Source organism: Hypanus sabinus (assembly GCF_030144855.1).
Source record: "Hypanus sabinus isolate sHypSab1 chromosome X1 unlocalized genomic scaffold, sHypSab1.hap1 SUPER_X1_unloc_2, whole genome shotgun sequence".
In the NCBI taxonomy this organism is placed as follows: Eukaryota; Metazoa; Chordata; class Chondrichthyes; order Myliobatiformes; family Dasyatidae; genus Hypanus; species Hypanus sabinus.
Window position 1 is genome coordinate 885,004 of NW_026778968.1, and position 20,380 is coordinate 905,383.

The 20,380-nt window shown below is 49.8% G+C and overlaps 1 protein-coding gene across 4 annotated transcripts in view; it reads left to right on the forward strand.

Moving 5' to 3' along the window:
* Positions 1–20,380, forward strand: part of coasy (CoA synthase) — a 60,545-nt gene that overhangs the window by 12,957 nt on the left and 27,208 nt on the right. For all 4 annotated transcript variants that reach the window (XR_009509217.1, XM_059957809.1, XM_059957808.1 and 1 more), the window contains exons 3-5: positions 407–621; positions 1,064–1,195; positions 19,894–20,083. Coding sequence is in view for 3 of the 4 variants with exons in the window: in XM_059957809.1 (XP_059813792.1) it covers positions 407–621; positions 1,064–1,195; positions 19,894–20,083 (537 nt within the window). In the remaining variant the exon portion in view is untranslated. The remainder of the gene's footprint in view (positions 1–406; positions 622–1,063; positions 1,196–19,893; positions 20,084–20,380) is intronic.

Here is a 20,380-nt window from a genome sequence, read left to right on the forward strand (position 1 = left end):
CTTCCAAGGTGGGGGTGGGGGGGGCTGAATACCTGTTGTAGGCACTATAAGTGAGGCTTAATCTGCAGTACTGTGTGCAGTTTGGAGTACCCAGAGGAAAGATGTAAATAAGATTGACAGAGTACAGAGAAAATTTGCAAGGATATTTTAACTTGGTCCCTCAGGCCCACAACCTCGTCAGGTTTTGAGGCTTCTGCGTCTCGGTGACCCGGAGAGCGATACTGGCTGGAGTCTTGTTCGGATCACCCATGCCAAGCAGGTCGAAAGGGTAGAGGGCAGATGGGGAGTGGTCCACCGGCCCTCCGGTTTCAGGGGTTCCACTCGCTGGGGAAAACAGACTTTGTGTGTTTATTTAGTAAACCTGAATATCGTTCTCGGATGCCACATTTTAAAATATTTATTGCAGGTAAAGATCTAAAGGAGTTAATCGAGCCGTACCAGGATCGTGTGGACAAGGTTAGGACGTTCCTGTTGGACGTGAATCCAGGCATACAATATGAGCTCTGCTCCCTGCGGGACCCCTATGGACCAGCTATCACCGACCCGGATCTGGAGTGCATTGTTGTTAGTGATGAGACCCGTAAGGGTGGAGACGCAGTGAACCGGAAGCGACTGGCAAACGTAATGTATACAAGAAAGGGAGCATAAAATGCAGAACAGCTTGTACCTGAAAGCAATTTTTAACCTGTAAGACATCCTGAGGAGCTGTAGTCGCGCCAATCTTTGCAGTAACTGCATTCGTCTGTATAGTTAAGCAAGCCAGGGTTTACCTGGAGTCCTGGAAGTTACTCGGTTACAAAAGATGGAGATGCGGCATCTAGTCTTTTCAGTCCTTAAGTGTGTGAGGCCGTGTTTGGATTAGCCGTAAGCCTCACAACCTCTGCCACTTAGAGGACTAAGTTTCACCAGTCGTGTGTGCTTTAGATTCACGACCTCTGACACTTAAAGGATGAGGGTACAAGCCGCATGTTTTCTTCCCGTTTACTCGACTCTCTGCCTTTGCCCTCTGTATTTCAACTTACTTTGTGTCTGTTTCAGAAATCCCATTGCTTCTTTTCGTCAGGCCCTCCAGGAGTTGACAATCCACCAGATCGGTCTTGTCAAGGACGTCCATCACACCAGCGATGAAGAAGAAAAAATCAGTTCGTCCACTCTCAGAAAGCGACTGTTAGGATCTTTGCTCGTACCTCCCAAAGTAAGTCCCACTACGATAGCATCACGAGTTGGACTTTGATGCCGTCCGCCCGTACGTGTACCGGTGGACCGAACTAGGACCAGCGGTCACAGCCTCAGAACAGAGGGTCACAAATGGAGAGGAATTCCTTGAGTCAGAACTCAGTGAGTCTGTGGAATTCATGACCAAGGGTGGCTGTGGAGGCCAAGTCATTGGGTATATTTAAGGTAGAGTTTGATAGATTCTTGATTAGTCAGGGCATGAAGGGGTACGGGGGGAAGGCAGGAGATTGAGGGAAAATCCATCAGCATGATAAGATGCCGGAGCAGACTCGATGGCCTAATTCTGCTCCTATATCTTAGATATTCCTCTGGATGATATATCACACACAGTACATAAACCAACATATAAGAAACACAGAAACATAGAAAACCTACAGCATGATATAGGCCCTTCAGCTGTGCTGAACATGTCCTTACCTTAGAAATTACCTAGGGTTATCCATAGCCCTCTATTTTTCTGAGTTCCATGTACGTATACATGAGTCTCTTAAAAGACCCTATCGTATCCGCCTCCACCACCATCGCCGGCAGCCCATTCCACGCACTCACCACTCTCTGCATGGAAAAAAAAGTTACCCCTGACATCTTCTCTGTACCTACTTCCGAGGACCTTAAAACTGAGCCCTCTCATGTTGGCCATTTCAACCCTGGGGGGAAAAGCCTCTGACGATCCACATGATCAATGCCTCTCATCATCTTGTACACCTCTATCAGGTCGCCTCTCATCCATCGTCGCTACAAGGAAAAAAGACCGAGTTCACTGCACTTATTCTCATAAGACTTGCTCCCCAACTCAGGCAACATCCTTGTAAATCTCCTCTGCGCCCTTTCTATAGTTTGCACATCCTTCCTGTAGTGAGGTGACCGGAACTGAGCACAGTACTCCAAGTGGGGTCTGACCAGGTCTTGTATAGCTGCAACATTACCTCTCGGCTTCTAAACTCAATCCCATGATTGATGAAGGCCAATACGCCATATGCCTTCTTAACCACAGAGTCAACCTGCGTAACAACTTTGAATGTTCTATGGACTCGGACCCCAAGATCCCTCTGATCCTCCACACTATTCTGCTGTCATATTTGGCCTACCGAATGAACCACATCACACTTATCTGGGTTAAACTCCATCTGCCACTTTTCAGCCCAGTTTTGCATCCTATCAGTGTCCCACTGTAACTTCTGACAGCCCTCTACACTATCCACAACACCTCCAACCTTTGTGTCATCAGCAACCCATCCCTCCACTTCCTCATCCAGGTATTCTATAAAGATCACAAAGGTTTGAGGTCCCAGAATAGATCCCTGGGAAAAACTTCCATGCGGAGTATGACCCGTCTACAACCATTTTTTGCCTCCTGTGGGCAAGCCAGTTCTGGATCCACAAAGCAATGTCCCTTTGGATCCCATGCCTCCTTACTTTCTCAATAAGCCTTACATGGGGTACCTTGTCAAATGCCTTGCTGAAATCCATATACACTATATCTACTGCTCTACCTTCATCAATGTGTTTAGTCACATCCTTAAAAAAATTCAACCAGACTTGTAAGGCACGACCTGCCTTTGACAAAGCCATGCTGACTATTCCTAATCGTATTATGCCTCTCCAAATGTTCATGAATCCTGTCTCTCAGCATCTTCTCCATCAACTTAGCAACCACTGAAGTAAGACTGACTGGTCTATAATTTCCTGGGCTATCACCACTCCCTTTCTTGAATAATGGAACAACATCCTGAACCTCTCCTGACCCCACTGATGATGCAAAATCATTGCCAGAGTCTCAGCAATCTCCTCCCTCGCCTCCCACAGTAGCCTGGATTATCTTGTCCAGTCCCAGTGACTCATCCAACTTTATGCTTTCCAAAAGCTCCAGCACATCATCTTATTATCTACGTGCTCAAGCTTTTCAGTCCGTTGCAAGACATCCCTACAATCGTCAAGATCCTTTACTGTAGTGAACACTGAAGCAAAGTGCTCATTAAGTACCTCTGCTCTCCCCTCCGGTTCCATACACACTTTTCCACTGCCACAATTGATTGGTCCTGTTCTCTCACGTCTTATCCTCTTGCTGTTCACATACTTGCAGAATGCCTTGGGATTTTCCTTAATCCTGTCCACCAAGGCCTTCTCATGGCCCTTTCTGGCTCTCCTAATTTCCTTCCTGCTAGCCTTATAATCTTCTAGATCACTATCATTACCTAGTTTACTGTACCTTTCGTAAACTCTTCCTCTTGACTAGATTTACAACAGCCTTTATATATCACAGTTCCTGTACCCTACCATCCTTGCCCTGTCTCATTGGAATGTACCTATGCAGAACTCCATGCACCATATGACAATTACAGCACGGAAACAGGCCGTCTTGGCCCTTCTAGTCCGTGCCAAACGTTTACTTTCACCTAGTCACATCGACCTGCACTCAGCCCATAACCCTCCATTCCTTTCCTGTCCATATACCTATCCAATTTTACTTTAAATGATGACATCAAACCTGCCTCTACCACTTCTACTGGAAGCCACACAGCTACCACTCTGAGTAATGAAGTTCCCCCTTGTGTTACCCCTAAACTTTTGCCCCCTAACTCTCAACTTATGTCCTCTTGTTTGAATCTCCCCTACTCTCAATGGAAAAAGCCTATCCATGTCAACTCTTATCTATCCCGCTCATAATTTTAAATACCTCTATCAAATCCCCCCTCAGCCTTCTACGCTCCAAAGTATAAAGACCTAACTTGTTCAACCTTTCTCTGTAACTTAGGTGCTTAAACCCAGGTAACATTCTAGTAAATCTTTTCTGCACTCTCACTATTTTGTTGACATCTTTTCTATAATTCGGTGACCAGAACTGTACACAATACTCCAAATTTGGCCTTACCAATGCCTTGTACAATTTTAACATTACATCCCAAATCCTATACTCAATTCTCTGTTTTATAAAGGCCAGCATACCAAAAGCTTTCTTTACCACCCTATCCACATGAGATTCCACCTTCAGGGAACTATGCACCATTATTCCTAGATCACTCTGTTCTACTGCATTCTTCAATTCTTCCATTTACCATGTATGTCCTATTTTGATTAGTCCTACCAAAATGTAGCACCTCACACTTATCAGCATTAAACTCCATCTGCCATCTTTCAGCCCACTCTTCTAACTGGCCTAAATCTCTCTGCAAACTTTGAAAACCTACTTCATTATCCACAGTGCCACCTACCTTCGTATCATCTGCATACTTACTGATCCAATTTACCACCCCATCATCCAGATTATTAATGTATATGATAAACAACATTGGACCCAGTACAGATCCCTGAGGCACACCACTAGTCACCGGCCTCCAACATGACAAATAGTAATCCACCACTACTCTCTGGCATCTCCCATCCAGCCACTGTTGAATCCATTTTACTACTTCAATATTAATACCTAATGATTGAACCTTCCTAACTAACCTTCCGTGTGGAACCTTATCAAAGGCCTTACTGAAGTCCATATAGACAACATCCACTGCTTTACCCTTGTCAACTTTCCTAGTAAACTCTTCAAAAAATTCAATAAGATTTGTCAAACATGACCTTCCATGCACAAATCCATACTGTTCCTAATCCATACTGTTCCTAATCAGACCCTGTCTATCCAGATAATTATATATACTATCTCTAAGAGTACTTTCCATTAATTTACCCACCACTGATGTCAAATTTACAGTCCTAACGAAGGGTCTCAGCCCGAAACATCAACAGCTCTTCTCCCTATAGATGCTGCCCGGCCTGCTGTGTTCCACCAGCATTTTGTGTGTGTTGTTGAGGCCGATAATTGCTAGGTTTACTCTTAGAACCCTTTTTAAACAATGGAACCACATGAGCAATATGCCAATCCTCCAGCACCATCCCTGTTTCTAATGGCATTTCTGTAAGAGCCCCTGCTATTTCTACACTAACTTTCCTCAAAGTCCTAGGGAATATTCTGTCAGAACCCGGAGATTTATCCACTTTTACATTCCTTAAAAGCGCCAGTACTTCCTCCTCTTTAATCGTCATAGTTTCCATAACTTCCCTACTTTAGTTCTAGGACCAGAGAACACAGATAGAGTGAATGTGGAGAGGATGTTTCCTATAGTGAGGGAGGCTAGGACCAGAGGGCACAGAGTGTGGAGAGGATATTTCCTGTATTTGGGGAGTCTAGGACCAGAGGACTCGGATAGAGTGGATGTGGAGAGGATGTTTCCTATAGTGGGAGAGTCTAGGACCAGAGGACTCGGATAGAGTGGATGTGGAGAGGAGGTTTCCTGTAGTGGGGGAGTCTAGGACCAGAGGACACAGATAGAGTGGATGTGGAGAGGATGTTTCCTATAGTGGGGGAGTCTAGGACCAGAGGACACAGATAGAGTGGATGTGGAGAGGATGTTTCCTATAGTGGGGGAGTCTAGGACCAGAGGGCACAGATAGAGTGGATGTGGAGAGGATGTTTCCTATAGCGGGGGAGGCCATAGTTTTCATAACTTCCCTACTTGCTTCCCTTACTTTACACAATTCAATATCCTTCTTCTTGGTGAATAGCAAAGAAAATAAATTGTTCAAAATCTCCCCCATCTCTTTGGCTCTACACATCGCTGTCCACTCGGATTCTCTAAGGGACCAATTTTATCCCTCACTATCCTTTTGTTATTAATATAACTGTAGAAACCCTTTGGATTTATTTTCATCTTACTTGCCAAAGCAACCTTGTATTTTAGCTTTTCTAATTTCTTTCTTAAGATTCTTTTTACATTCTTTATATTCCTCGAGCACCTCATTTACTCCATGCTGTCTATATTTATTGTAGATATCTCTCTTTTTCAAAACCAAGTTTCCTATATCCCTTGAAAACCATGGATCTCTTAAACATTTAACCTTTCCTTTCAGGAACATAAGGAACTTTAAAGGAACATTAAGGAACTTTTCCTTAACAGAAACATAAAGACTCTGTACCCCCAAAATTTCACCTTTAAATGACCTCCATTTCTCTATTACATCCTTCCCATAAAACAAATTGTCCCAATCCACTCCTTCTAAATCCTTTTGCATCTCCTCAAAGTTGGCCTTTATCCCATCAAAAATCTCCACCCTGGGTCCAGTCCTATCCTTCTCCATAATTATATTGAAACTATAATTTGATCACTGGATCACTGGACCCGAAGTGCTCCCCAACACATGCCTCCGTCACCTGACCTATCTCATTACATAACAGGAGATCCAACACTGCCCCTTCTCTAGTTGGTACCTCTATGTATTGCTGCAAAAACTACTCTGCACACATTTTACAAACTCCAAACCACCCAGCCCTCTTACAATATGGGCTTCCCAGTCTATGTGAGGAAAATTAAAATCTCCCACAATTGTAACCCTGTGCTTACTACAAATATCTGCTATCTCCTTGCAAATTTGCTCCTCCAATTCTCGCTCCCCATTAGGTGGTCTATAATACACTCCTATAAGTTTTACTGCACCTTTCCCATTCCTCAATTCCATCCAAATAGTCTCTCTAGATCAGCCCCCTAATCTATCCTGCCAGAGCACCACTGTAATATTTTCTCTGACAAGCAATGCAACACCTCCCCCTCTTGTCCATCCGATTCTTTCACACCTGAAGCAATGAAATCCAGGAATATTTAGTTGCCAATCACACCCCTCCTGCAACCATGTTTCGCTAATAGCTACAACATCATATCATATTTCCAGGTATCAATCCATGCTCTAAGCTCATCCACCTTTCTTACAATGCTCCTAGCATTAAAATAAGTGCGTTTAAGAAATTCTCCACCTCTTCCTCTCTGTTTATCCCTAACATTGCAAACAATTTTACTATCTTCTTTTTCTTCCTTCTCCCGTACATCTATTCCTACACTCTGGTTCCCCTCCCCCATCATATCTAGTTTAAATCCAATGGAGCTTCTCTAGCAAACCTACCTGTGAGAATATTAATCCCCCTCCAGTTCAGATGTAAACCATCCTGCCGGAACAGGTCCCACCTTCTCTGGAAAACTGCCCAATTATCTATAAATCTGAAGCCCTCCCTCCTGCACCATGTCTTCAGCCACGTGTTGATCTGCACTATCTTATTACTAAACCCACCTGCATGTGGCACTGGTAGCAATCCTGAAATTGCTATCCTGGAGGTCCTGTACTTTAACTTGGCACCTAGCTCCCTAAACTCAACTTTCAGGACCTCCTCACTCTTCCTACCCACGTCATTGGTCCCTGCATGGACCATGGCATCCGCCTGCTCACCCTCCCTCTTGAGAATACTGAGAACTCGATCCGAGATATCGCGGTCCCTGGCACCAGGGAGGCAACAGACCATACGGGATTCTCGATCTCTTCCACAGAACCTCCTATCTGTCCCCCTAGCTATCGAATCCCCTATCACTACTGCTCTCCTCTTTTCCCTCCTTCCCTTCTCTGAGGGTCCTGTCTCGGTGCCAGAGACGCAACCACTGCAACTTGTCCCTGGTAGGTCGTCCCCATCAACAGTATCCAAAATGATATACTTATTATTGGTGGAAACGGCCACAGGGCTGCTCTGCTCCTGTCTATTCCCCTTCCCTCTCCTGACAGTCACCCAGCTACCTGTCTCCTGACTCCAACGGGTGACTATCTCCCTGAAACTCCTGACTATTTCTGCCTCTGCCTCCCGAATGATCCGAAGTTCATCCAGCTCCAGCTCCAGTTCCCTAACACGGTTTGACAGGAGCTGCAGCTGGATGCACCTTTTGTAGGTGTAGTCATCAGGGACAGCTGTGCTCGCCCTGACTTCCCACATACTGCAAACGGAGCACTCAACTGCCCTAACTGCTGCCTCCATTACCTACTTCTAAGCTAATTAGATCAATTAAAGGAGTTTCCTTACCCGACTGGGAGCAAGCTCATCCGAAGCCTCTGCTCGCCGAAGCCTCTCGAGCCAAAGCCATCCTACTCCATTAATCTGCTCACTTTTTAAACTCTCCCACTGCCTCACGGGCCGACTTTCACGTGCTTGTGCAGTCGTGCCCCGTTCAAACTGCCGAAGAAATGACCACCCGTTCTCAATCTGCTCACTTTTTAAACTCTCACGCGCCAACTTTCACGTGCTTGTGCAGTCGTGCCAAAACTGCCGAAGTTTATTCAAACTGCCGAAGAAATGACCCTTGAACTTTTGCCACATTTCCCTGAGAACAACTGTTCCCAATTTATGCTACCAAGTTGTTGCCTGATAGCCTCATATTTCTGGGTAAAGGATGACCTGTACAAGTGGGACAGGTTGCACCTGAACTGGAGGGGAACCAATATCCTGGGAGGGAGGTTTGCTAATGCTATTGGGGATGGTTTAAACTAGATTTACAGGGGGTGGGAACCAAAATGAAGAGGCAGAGGATGGGACAGTTGGTACACAAGTAGTGACAGCTTGTGAGGAAGAATAGGCAGATGATGATTCACTCAGCCTGTGTCTATTTTAATGTGAGGAGTATCATAAACAAGGCGGGTGAACAGAGCATTGTTCAATACGTGGAACTATGAAGTTGTGGCCATTACAGAGACTTGGATGTCTCGGGGGCAGGAATGGCTGCTGAATGTGCTGGGCTTTAGATGTTTCAGAAAGGACAGGGAGGGAGGCCAAAGGGGTGGAGGTCGCTTTGATTAACGCACTGTTAATCAGGGATGGTGTCACGGCTGCAGAAAAGGAGGAAGTCATGGAGGGATTGTCTACTAAGTCAGTGTGGGTGGAAGTTAGAAACAGGAAGGGGACAATAATTCTACTGACATTCATATTTCCCCTTACTCCAATTAAACACTTTCCTAACTTGTCTGTTCCTATCCCTCTCCAAAAGGAGATAGAATTGTGATCACTATCTCCAAAATGCTCTCCCACTGAGAGATCTGACACCTGACCAGTTTCATTTCCCAATTTCATTTCCCAGATCAACAGTCCGTCATCTTGTAGGCTTATCTACGTATTGTGTCAGGAAACTTTCCTGAACACACCTAACAAACTCCACCCCATCTAAACCCTTTGCTGTTGGCACATGCCAATCTATATTTGGGAAATTAAAACCTCCCATCACAACAACCCTGTTATTATTACATCTTTCCAAAATCTGTCTCCTTATCTGCATCTCAATTTCCCTGTTACTATTGGGTGGTCTATAAAAAACACCCAGTAGAGTTATTGACCTCTTGCTGTTCCTAACTTCCACCCACAGAGACTCCGTAGACAATCCCTCCATGAAATCCTCCTTTTATGCAGCCGTGACACTATCTCTGATCAACAATGCCACATCCCCATCTCTCTTGTCTCCTTCCCTGTCCTTTCTGAAACGTCTAAAGCCTGGCACTCTTAAGTAACCATTCCTGCCCCTGAGCCATCCAAGTCTCTGTAATGGCCACAACATCATAGCTCCAAGTACTGATCCACACTCTAAGCTCATTTGCTTTGTTCATCATACTCCTCGCGTTAAAATAGACACATCTCAAGCCATCGGTCTGAGTGCATCCCTTCTCTATCACCTGCCTATCCTCCCTCTCACATTGACTACAAGCTTTCTCTATTTGTGAGCTAACTGCCCCTTCCTCTGTCACTTCAGTTTGGTTCCCAGCCCCCAGCAATTTTAGTTTAAACTCTCCCCAATAGCCTTAGCGAACCTCCCCACCGGGTTATTGGTCCCCCTGGGATTCAAGTGCAACCCGTCCTTTTTGTACAGGTCACATCTGCCCCAAAAGAGGTCTCAATGATCCAGAAATCTGAATCCCTGCCCTGTATTCCAATCTCTCAGCCACAACCTCTGGCTGTTCTCCTTCCCGCTTCAGGATATCACGGATGCGATCAGAAACATCCCGGACCCTGGCACCTGGGAGGCAAACTACCAACCGTGTTTCTTTGCTGCGTCCATGGAATCTCCTGTCTGACCCCCAACTGCTGTCTGTCCCCTATTACTGCTGCCATCCTCTTCCTTTCTCTACCCTTCAGAGTCACAGGGCCAAACTCTGTCCGAGAGGCACGGCCACTGTTGCTTCCCCCAGGTAGGTTGTTCCCCCTCCCCCCCCCCACCTCCCAACAACAGTACTCAAGCAGGAGTAGTTATTGTTCAGGGGTAGAGCCACAGGGGTACTCTCTAGCATCTGATTCTTCCCCTTCCCTCTCTTGATTGTTACCGACTTGTCTGTCTCCCGAGGCCCCAGTGTGACCACTTGCCTATAGCTCCTCTCTAACACCTCCTCACTCTCCCTGACCAGACGAAGGTCATCGAGCTGCATCTCCAGTTCCCTAACCCGGTCCCTAAGGAGCTGCAGCTCGTCACACCTGGCGCAGATGTGGCTGTCGGGGAGCCGGGAGTCTCCAAGACTTCCCACATCTGACACTGAGCACAGAACACCGGCCCCACACACATTCTTCCCGTCTGTATTCTACACAGGCAAACTACCTCGCCTCAGCCCCGTTGAGCCAAAGCCCTCCTACTCTGTCTCCCTCTAGTCCAGCGCCTGCTCATCCGACACCCACTCTGTAAGGAGTCTCTTTTTGAACTCTTCTTGCTGCTGTCACTGGCTGACGTCCACACGCTTGCGCAGTCGTGCCCCGATTAAACTTTATATTACTGCAGAGGGGTTTGTAAAGTATAATTCAGAATGCATGTGAAGTGAGCAGAGCAGGTAAATGGTAAGCAGCTTGCTGTCCTAGTGACAAGACCCCGGCCTGGTCTCCCAGTCTGAGGGAAGGAGCTGTTCCCCAGTCTGACAGTCTCAGTCCTGATGCTCCTGTACCTCCTCCCTGACAGGGAGATGGTGGGGTAGGTGGTGGTGACAAGACCCCGGCCTGGTCTCCCAGTCTGAGGGAAGAAGCTGTTACCCAGTCTGACAGTCTCAGTCCTGATGCTCCTGTACCTCCTCCCTGACAGGGAGATGGTGGGGTAGGTGGTGGTGACAAGACCCCGGCCTGGTCTCCCAGTCTGAGGGAAGGAGCTGTTCCCCAGTCTGACAGTCTCAGTCCTGATGCTCCTGTGCCTCCTCCCTGACGGTGGTGGGTCAGAGAGATTGTGGGGTGGGTGGGGGGTGACGAGACCCCGGTGGTGGTCTGGTATTCATTAGTCTCCCAGTCTGGGGGAAGGAGCTGTTCCCCAGTCTGACAGTCTCAGTCCTGATGCTCCTGTACCTCCTCCCTGACAGGGAGATGGTGGGGTAGGTGGTGGTGACGAGACCCTGGCCTGGTCTCCCAGTCTGAGGGAAGAAGCTGTTCCCCAGTCTGACAGTCTCAGTCCTGATGCTCCTGTACCTCCTCCCTGACAGGGAGATGGTGGGGTAGGTGGTGGTGACGAGACCCCGGCCTGGTCTCCCAGTCTGAGGGAAGAAGCTGTTACCCAGTCTGACAGTCTCAGTCCTGATGCTCCTGTACCTCCTCCCTGACAGGGAGATGGTGGGGTGGGTGGTGGTGACGAGACCCCGGCCTGGTCTCCCAGTCTGAGGGAAGAAGCTGTTCCCCAGTCTGACAGTCTCAGTCCTGATGCTCCTGTACCTCCTCCCTGACAGGGAGATGGTGGGGTGGGTGGTGGTGACGAGACCCCGGCCTGGTCTCCCAGTCTGAGGGAAGGAGCTGTTCCCCAGTCTGACAGTCTCAGTCCTGATGCTCCTGTGCCTCCTCCCTGACAGGGAGATGGTGGGGTGGGTGGTGGTGACGAGACCCCGGCCTGGTCTCCCAGTCTGAGGGAAGAAGCTGTTACCCAGTCTGACAGTCTCAGTCCTGATGCTCCTGTACCTCCTCCCTGACAGGGAGATGGTGGGGTGGGTGGTGGTGACGAGACCCCGGCCTGGTCTCCCAGTCTGAGGGAAGAAGCTGTTACCCAGTCTGACAGTCTCAGTCCTGATGCTCCTGTGCCTCCTCCCTGACAGGGAGATGGTGGGGTGGGTGGTGGTGACGAGACCCCAGCCTGGTCTCCCAGTTTGAGGGAAGGAGCTGTTCCCCAGTCTGACAGTCTCAGTCCTGATGCTCCTGTACCTCCTCCCTGACAGGGAGATGGTGGGGTAGATGGTGGTGACGAGACCCCAGCCTGGTCTCCCAGTCTGACAGTCTCAGTCCTGATGCTCCTGTACCTCCTCCCTGACAGGGAGATGGTGGGGTGGGTGGTGGTGACGAGACCCCGGCCTGGTCTCCCAGTCTGAGGGAAGGAGCTGTTCCCCAGTCTGACAGTCTCAGTCCTGATGCTCCTGTACCTCCTCCCTGACAGGGAGATGGTGGGGTGGGTGGTGGTGACGAGACCCCGGCCTGGTCTCCCAGTCTGAGGGAAGGAGCTGTTCCCCAGTCTGACAGTCTCAGTCCTGATGCTCCTGTACCTCCTCCCTGACAGGGAGATGGTGGGGTGGGTGGTGGTGACGAGACCCCGGCCTGGTCTCCCAGTCTGAGGGAAGGAGCTGTTCCCCAGTCTGACAGTCTCAGTCCTGATGCTCCTGTACCTCCTCCCTGACAGGGAGATGGTGGGGTAGGTGGTGGTGACGAGACCCCGGCCTGGTCTCCCAGTCTGAGGGAAGGAGCTGTTACCCAGTCTGACAGTCTCAGTCCTGATGCTCCTGTACCTCCTCCCTGACAGGGAGATGGTGGGGTGGGTGGTGGTGACAAGACCCCGGCCTGGTCTCCCAGTCTGAGGGAAGGAGCTGTTCCCCAGTCTGACAGTCTCAGTCCTGATGCTCCTGTACCTCCTCCCTGACAGGGAGATGGTGGGGTGGGTGGTGGTGACGAGACCCCGGCCTGGTCTCCCAGTCTGAGGGAAGGAGCTGTTCCCCAGTCTGACAGTCTCAGTCCTGATGCTCCTGTACCTCCTCCCTGACAGGGAGATGGTGGGGTGGGTGGTGGTGACGAGACCCCGGCCTGGTCTCCCAGCCTGAGGGAAGGAGCTGTTCCCCAGTCTGACAGTCTCAGACCTGATGCTCCTGTACCTCCTCCCTGACAGGGAGATGGTGGGGTGGGTGGTGGTGACGAGACCCCGGCCTGGTCTCCCAGTCTGAGGGAAGGAGCTGTTCCCCAGTCTGACAGTCTCAGTCCTGATGCTCCTGTGCCTCCTCCCCGACAGGGAGATGTTGGGGTAGGTGGTGGTGACGAGACCCCGGCCTGGTCTCCCAGTCTGGGGGAAGGAGCTGTTCCCCAGTCTGACAGTCTCAGTCCTGATGCTCCTGTACCTCCTCCCTGACAGGGAGATGGTGGGGTGGGTGGTGGTGACGAGACCCCGGCCTGGTCTCCCAGTCTGACAGTCTCAGTCCTGATGCTCCTGTACCTCCTCCCTGACAGGGAGATGGTGGGGTGGGTGGTGGTGACGAGACCCCGGCCTGGTCTCCCAGTCTGAGGGAAGGAGCTGTTCCCCAGTCTGACAGTCCTGATGCTCCTGTACCTCCTCCCTGACAGAGAGATGGTGGGGTGGGTGGTGGTGACGAGACCCCGGCCTGGTCTCCCAGCCTGAGGGAAGGAGCTGTTCCCCAGTCTGACAGTCTCAGTCCTGATGCTCCTGTACCTCCTCCCTGACAGGGAGATGGTGGGGTGGGTGGTGGTGACGAGACCCCAGCCTGGTCTCCCAGTCTGAGGGAAGGAGCTGTTCCCCAGTCTGACAGTCTCAGTCCTGATGCTCCTGTACCTCCTCCCTGACAGGGAGATGGTGGGGTAGGTGGTGGTGACGAGACCCCGGCCTGGTCTCCCAGTCTGAGGGAAGGAGCTGTTCCCCAGTCTGACAGTCTCAGTCCTGATGCTCCTGTACCTCCTCCCTGACAGGGAGATGGTGGGGTAGGTGGTGGTGACGAGACCCCGGCCTGGTCTCCCAGTCTGAGGGAAGGAGCTGTTACCCAGTCTGACAGTCTCAGTCCTGATGCTCCTGTGCCTCCTCCCTGACAGGGAGATGGTGGGGTGGGTGGTGGTGACGAGACCCCGGCCTGGTCTCCCAGTCTGAGGGAAGAAGCTGTTCCCCAGTCTGACAGTCTCAGTCCTGATGCTCCTGTACCTCCTCCCTGACAGGGAGATGGTGGGGTGGGTGGTGGTGACGAGACCCCGGCCTGGTCTCCCAGTCTGAGGGAAGGAGCTGTTCCCCAGTCTGACAGTCTCAGTCCTGATGCTCCTGTACCTCCTCCCTGACAGGGAGATGGTGGGGTGGGTGGTGGTGACGAGACCCCGGCCTGGTCTCCCAGTCTGAGGGAAGGAGCTGTTCCCCAGTCTGACAGTCTCAGTCCTGATGCTCCTGTACCTCCTCCCTGACAGGGAGATGGTGGGGTGGGTGGTGGTGACGAGACCCCGGCCTGGTCTCCCAGTCTGAGGGAAGAAGCTGTTACCCAGTCTGACAGTCTCAGTCCTGATGCTCCTGTACCTCCTCCCTGACAGGGAGATGGTGGGGTGGGTGGTGGTGACGAGACCCCAGCCTGGTCTCCCAGCCTGAGGGAAGGAGCTGTTCCCCAGTCTGACAGTCTCAGTCCTGATGCTCCTGTACCTCCTCCCTGACAGGGAGATGGTGGGGTGGGTGGTGGTGACGAGACCCCGGCCTGGTCTCCCAGTCTGAGGGAAGGAGCTGTTCCCCAGTCTGACAGTCTCAGTCCTGATGCTCCTGTACCTCCTCCCTGACAGGGAGATGGTGGGGTAGGTGGTGGTGACGAGACCCCGGCCTGGTCTCCCAGTCTGAGGGAAGGAGCTGTTCCCCAGTCTGACAGTCTCAGTCCTGATGCTCCTGTACCTCCTCCCTGACAGGGAGATGGTGGGGTGGGTGGTGGTGACGAGGCCCCCATGGTGGCCGGGTATTCATTAGTCTCCCAGCCTGAGGGAAGAAGCTGTTCCCCAGTCTGACAGTCTCAGTCCTGATGCTCCTGTACCTCCACCCTGACGGCGGTGGGTCGGAGAGAGTGTGGGGTGGGTGGTAAGGATCTTCGACAAAGCTCCCGGTAAATGTCCCAAATAGGGGGGATCCTCTCGGGTTTTTACCATTCTCGGTCGGGTCCTGCAGTCCGATGTCTCTCAGCTTCCGTATCTGACCATGATGCAGCCGGACAGGAGACTCTCGATGCTGTTCCTGCAGAAAGCTGTTAAACTACAACGTTCCTAGAACGAACACACACAGGCCCTTCAGCCCATCAGCTGTATCCTCAAACACTGAGAGACAATGAAGATGTGATAAACTGATATGATGTGATAATTCCTAGAATGAACATACAGACCCTTCAGCCCATCTCCTGTATGCTGACCAAGTTCTTAATCTGTACTCATTCCATCAACATGTGTTTAGCTGCTTGGCTGTTCCACTTCCAGTCTGCGTGCATCATAATCGTTAACATAGTTACTGCCAAATTATGCAGTGTAATTGACTGTCCAGTCACCCCATGAGATGCAGAGATTCCCTCTAATCATCTTGCCCTCTGTCTGTGTCCTCGACCCTTTTTTCCCCCTTTACTGAGGTGGCTGTGCTTTCTAGTATCTACCCTGTCCTAGGTTGAATATCAGTATCAGGTCTTCCTCTTAACACTTCTGCTCCAAAGAAAACATATTCCAGCCTACTCGGTCATTCCCCCAGAACCGAAACTCTCTGTCCCAGACCCCAGTCATTCCCCCAGAACTGAAACTCTCCATCTTAGACCCCAGTCATTCCCCCAAAACTGAAACTCTCCGTCCTAGACCCCAGTCATTCCCCCAGAACTGAAACTCTCCATCTTAGACCCCAGTCATTCTCCCAGAACTGAAACTCTCCATCCTAGACCCCAATCACTCCCCCAGAACTGAAACTGTCCCAGACCCCAGTCACTCCCCCAAAACTGAAACTCTCCATCTTAGACCCCAGTCATTCCCCCAAAACTGAAACTCTCCGTCCTAGACCCCAGTCATTCCCCCAGAACTGAAACTCTCCATCTTAGACCCCAGTCATTCTCCCAGAACTGAAACTCTCCATCCTAGACCCCAATCACTCCCCCAGAACTGAAACTGTCCCAGACCCCAGTCACTCCCCCAAAACTGAAACTCTCTGTCCCAGACCCCAATCATTCCCCCAAAACTGAAACTCTCTGTACTAGACCCCAATCATTCCCCCAGAACTGAAACTCTGTGTCCCAGACCCCAGTCATTCCCCCAAAACTGAAACTCTCTGTACTAGACCCCAGTCATTCCCCCAAAACTGAAACTCTCCATCCTAGACCCCAGTCATTCCCCCAAAACTGAAACTCTCCATCTTAGACCCCAGTCATTCCCCCAAAACTGAAACTCTCCGTCCTAGACCCCAGTCATTCCCCCAGAACTGAAACTCTCTGTCCTAGACCCCAATCACTCCCCCAGAACTGAAACTCTCCATCTTAGACCCCAGTCATTCTCCCAGAACAGAAACTCTCCATCTTAGACCCCAGTCATTCTCCCAGAACTGAAACTCTCCATCCTAGACCCCAATCACTCCCCCAGAACTGAAACACTCTGTCCCAGACCCCAGTCACTCCCCCAGAACTGAAACTCTCTGTCCTGGACCCCAATCATTCCCCAAGAACTGAAACTCTCTGTCCTAGACCCCAATCACTCCCCCAGAACTGAAACTCTCCATCTTAGACCCCAGTCATTCTCCCAGAACTGAAACTCTCCATCCTAGACCCCAATCACTCCCCCAGAACTGAAACACTCTGTCCCAGACCCCAGTCACTCCCCCAGAACTGAAACTCTCTGTCCTGGACCCCAATCATTCCCCAAGAACTGAAACTCTCCATCTTAGACCCCAATCACTCCCCCAGAACTGAAACTCTCCATCCTAGACCCCAGTCATTCCCCCAGAACTGAAACTCTCTGTCCTAGACAACATTCTGGTGAATTTCAGTGGTACCCAACCTGGGGGTCCATAGACCTCATGGTTAATGGTAGAGATTCATGGTATAAAAGTGGTTGGGAAACCCCTGACCTTCCCCCCACCCCCCCCCCCCCACCCACCACCACTGCCCAGGACAACCACATTCTTACCAATGTCATAGCACCCAGCTTTGGTCAACTAGTGTTTGATAAAGTTGTATTTACTTACTGCTCATCATGCCACTGGCCCACCACCTCTGTCTGTCCATACCCTCACACTCCGCTAGAGAAGGGTTCTTCTTGCTGTTTCCCTACCTGTTTTGTTTGACCGGTCAGGGTCGCTGAACCCCCAAACCTGGAGGACCAGTGGACTTGGTCTGGCCTCTATCCTTTGACCCATTTGGCATGAACCCTGACTCCAGCCAAGGTAGCTCTCCAGGTCATCAAGCCTCCAAACCCACGACAAGCTCCTCTTGGAGACTAACCTCTCTGCTGTTGTATGATATTCCTTTGCGGACGACGGTGAGTGTCCCGTGGCCCTTCCTCATCATGCAATCCGCCTGTGTCTCCACCTCGAGGGGCCGTTGGACTTGCACGCCAAGGGCACGCGCATTAGGGTTCTGAGGGTTCAGGATGGTGCAGGCTCGGGTTGAGCCGTCTGATGTTGCGGCGTTTGCCGAGCTTGGCGGCTGGCTTGCAGACGTTTCATCACCAGTCACGACGACATCCTCAGTGCACAGTCGCTGGTGTTTCTACAGTAAACACGAGCACTCCCAGGGAGAGACTCCATCTGAGGACTTCTCAACTGGCGAGGAAACGTCTGCAAGAATACAGAACACTGTTGGGTTTCTGGGAGAAGGGAGTAAAACAAGAATGGAAGGAATTGTATACACACACGACAGAATTGGGCAAACTGTGCTTAATTACCCCTTGTGACTTGTTGGTAGACATCTGTCTGGGCCGTGTAGGTCTTGTCAGTTGAACACATACTGACAAGTGTGAGGCAGACAACATTGAAATCGATCAGATGAAAGCTTTATTACAATCTTTGGGGGTTGATAATTTTCATGTTTAAAAAAACTTTATTAAGTTATGGAGGTGATTTGAATTTAACTCAAAATATTGTCTCTCGTTATTTACAGTCCATAGGGCTTTAGTGTTCCTTTGATAAAGAACTAGTAGGGATTTATTTTGCAACTCTGTACACCACACTCCTATCCAGTTGGTGGCAGTAGTGCACCTTTAAGTTGGAGTGCCAACAGCCAATAAAAGTCAGAAGTTGTTGTTGTTAACTGTCAAGTTTGTTGAATGCCACAACATCAAACTTCTGAGGGTGTTTAGAAGGATGGTCCGAGACATCAGTCACCTTCCCCTGCGCAGCCACTCAACATCACTGTTGTCTTGCCAGCACCATCAACGTTCATTTCCAGAGTCAGAATCGGGTTCAGTATCGTGGGCATAGGTTGTGAAATTTGTTAACTGTGCGGCATAATAGAAAATACGTGAATTGTAGTAAGTATATTAAAAGTGGTGAGGTGGTGTTTGTGGGTTCAATCTCCATTTAGGAATTGGACGGCAGAGGGGAAGAAGCTGTTCCTGAATCGTTGAGTGTGTGTCTTCAGGCTCCTGTACCTCCTCTCTGATGGCAGAGGGGAAGAAGCTGTTCCTGAAACGTTGAGTGTGTGCCTTCAGGCTCCTGTACCCCCTCCCTGATGGCAGAGGGGAAGAAGCTGTTCCTGAATCACTGAGTGTGTATCTTCAGGCTCCTGTACCTCCTCAGTGATGGCAGAGGGGAAGAAGCTGTTCCTGAATCGTTGAGTATGTGCCTTCAGGCTCCTGTACCTCCTCCCTGCTGGTAGCAATGAGAAGAGGGCATGTCCTGGGTCGCGGGGAACCTTAATGCTGGACGCCGCCTTTTTGAGGCACTGCTCCTTGAAGATGCCCTGGATACTACAGAGGCTGGCATCCACGTTGGAGCTGACTAATTTTACAACTTTCTGCAGATAACTTCGATCCCATGCAGTAGCTCCCCCCCCCCCCCCGCCCCCCAGCCCGTGCCAGAAGAAGCAGCCAGTTAGAATGTTCTCTGCAATACATCTGCAGAAATTTGCGGGTGCTTTTGGTGACACACCGAAGCTCCTCAAACTCCTAATAGCCACTGCCATACTTTCTTTGTAACTGAACGATATCTGGGTCCAGGTTAGGTCCTCAGAGATATTGACATCCAAGAATTCGAAATTGTAGGCCTCACTCTCCACTTCTGATCCCTCTGAGGACTGGTGTGTGTCCTTGCCTTACCCTTTCTGGAGTCCTCTGGTGTCCTTGGTCTCACTGACGCTAGGTGCAAGGTTGTTGCTGTAACACAATTCCACTAGCGGGCATATCTTGCTCCTTTACGCCCTTTTGACACCATCTGAAATTCTGCCAACAATAGTTGTGTCGTCAGCAAATTTATAGATGGTGTCTGAGCTGTGCCTGGCCACAGAGTTGTGGGTGTAGAGAGAGAGAGTAGAGCAGTGGGCTAAGCACACATCCCTGGGGTGTACCAGTATTGATCATCAGCGAGGAGATGATGTTAAGATGTTAAGATGATAAGATTGCAGAAGGAGGAAGAGGTCAGACACTTCTGGAGTGTCTGAGCTTTTCAGTCAGAACTGTAGGAATGATGGTGTTAAACGCTGAGCTGTCGTCAATGAACAGCATCCTGACTTGGGTATTTGTTTTGTCTCCTGTAGGTTTACCGATCGTACCTCCTGTATGATGTCCAAACATCTCCATTCAATACCCACTGCTATCACATTTGAAATTAACAACTAATTTAACAAATAATTATCAGTGAATTTAGTTTAACATTTATTTACATCCTGGTTAATTTTCAGAATAATCCTCGAATACCAGCGACTCCTTATGTGATCGGTGTGACTGGGTACATGGCCAGTGGAAAATCATCGGTTGTGCAGTACCTGCAGAAAATGGGTGCTGCCACCATCAACGCTGACGCTGTGGGGCAGAAGTCCTACAGGCCGGGAACAGCTGCCCATCACAAAATCGTTCAGGAGTTCGGACGAGGTATGTTTAAATCCGATTTTATTCACCAATGCGATTTCTTTGTAAAGCGTGAAATTTAACTAACAGGGAGACGTCATTATTGGATGTTGTTTATTATCATGAAGGTGTTCATTTTTACATTTACCGTGAAGTTGAACAGATATTTTAACACTTGTTAATCCTACACTTAATAAAAGATCTTTTTCAGTAGACGGAACACGACTTTTGAGTGGCAGACTGACCTCCAACTTGCCGAGGCCGGGCGGCAACTCTCAGACAACTCCTCGTACTTCCCCTTGAAAAGGAGCCCGCACCTGG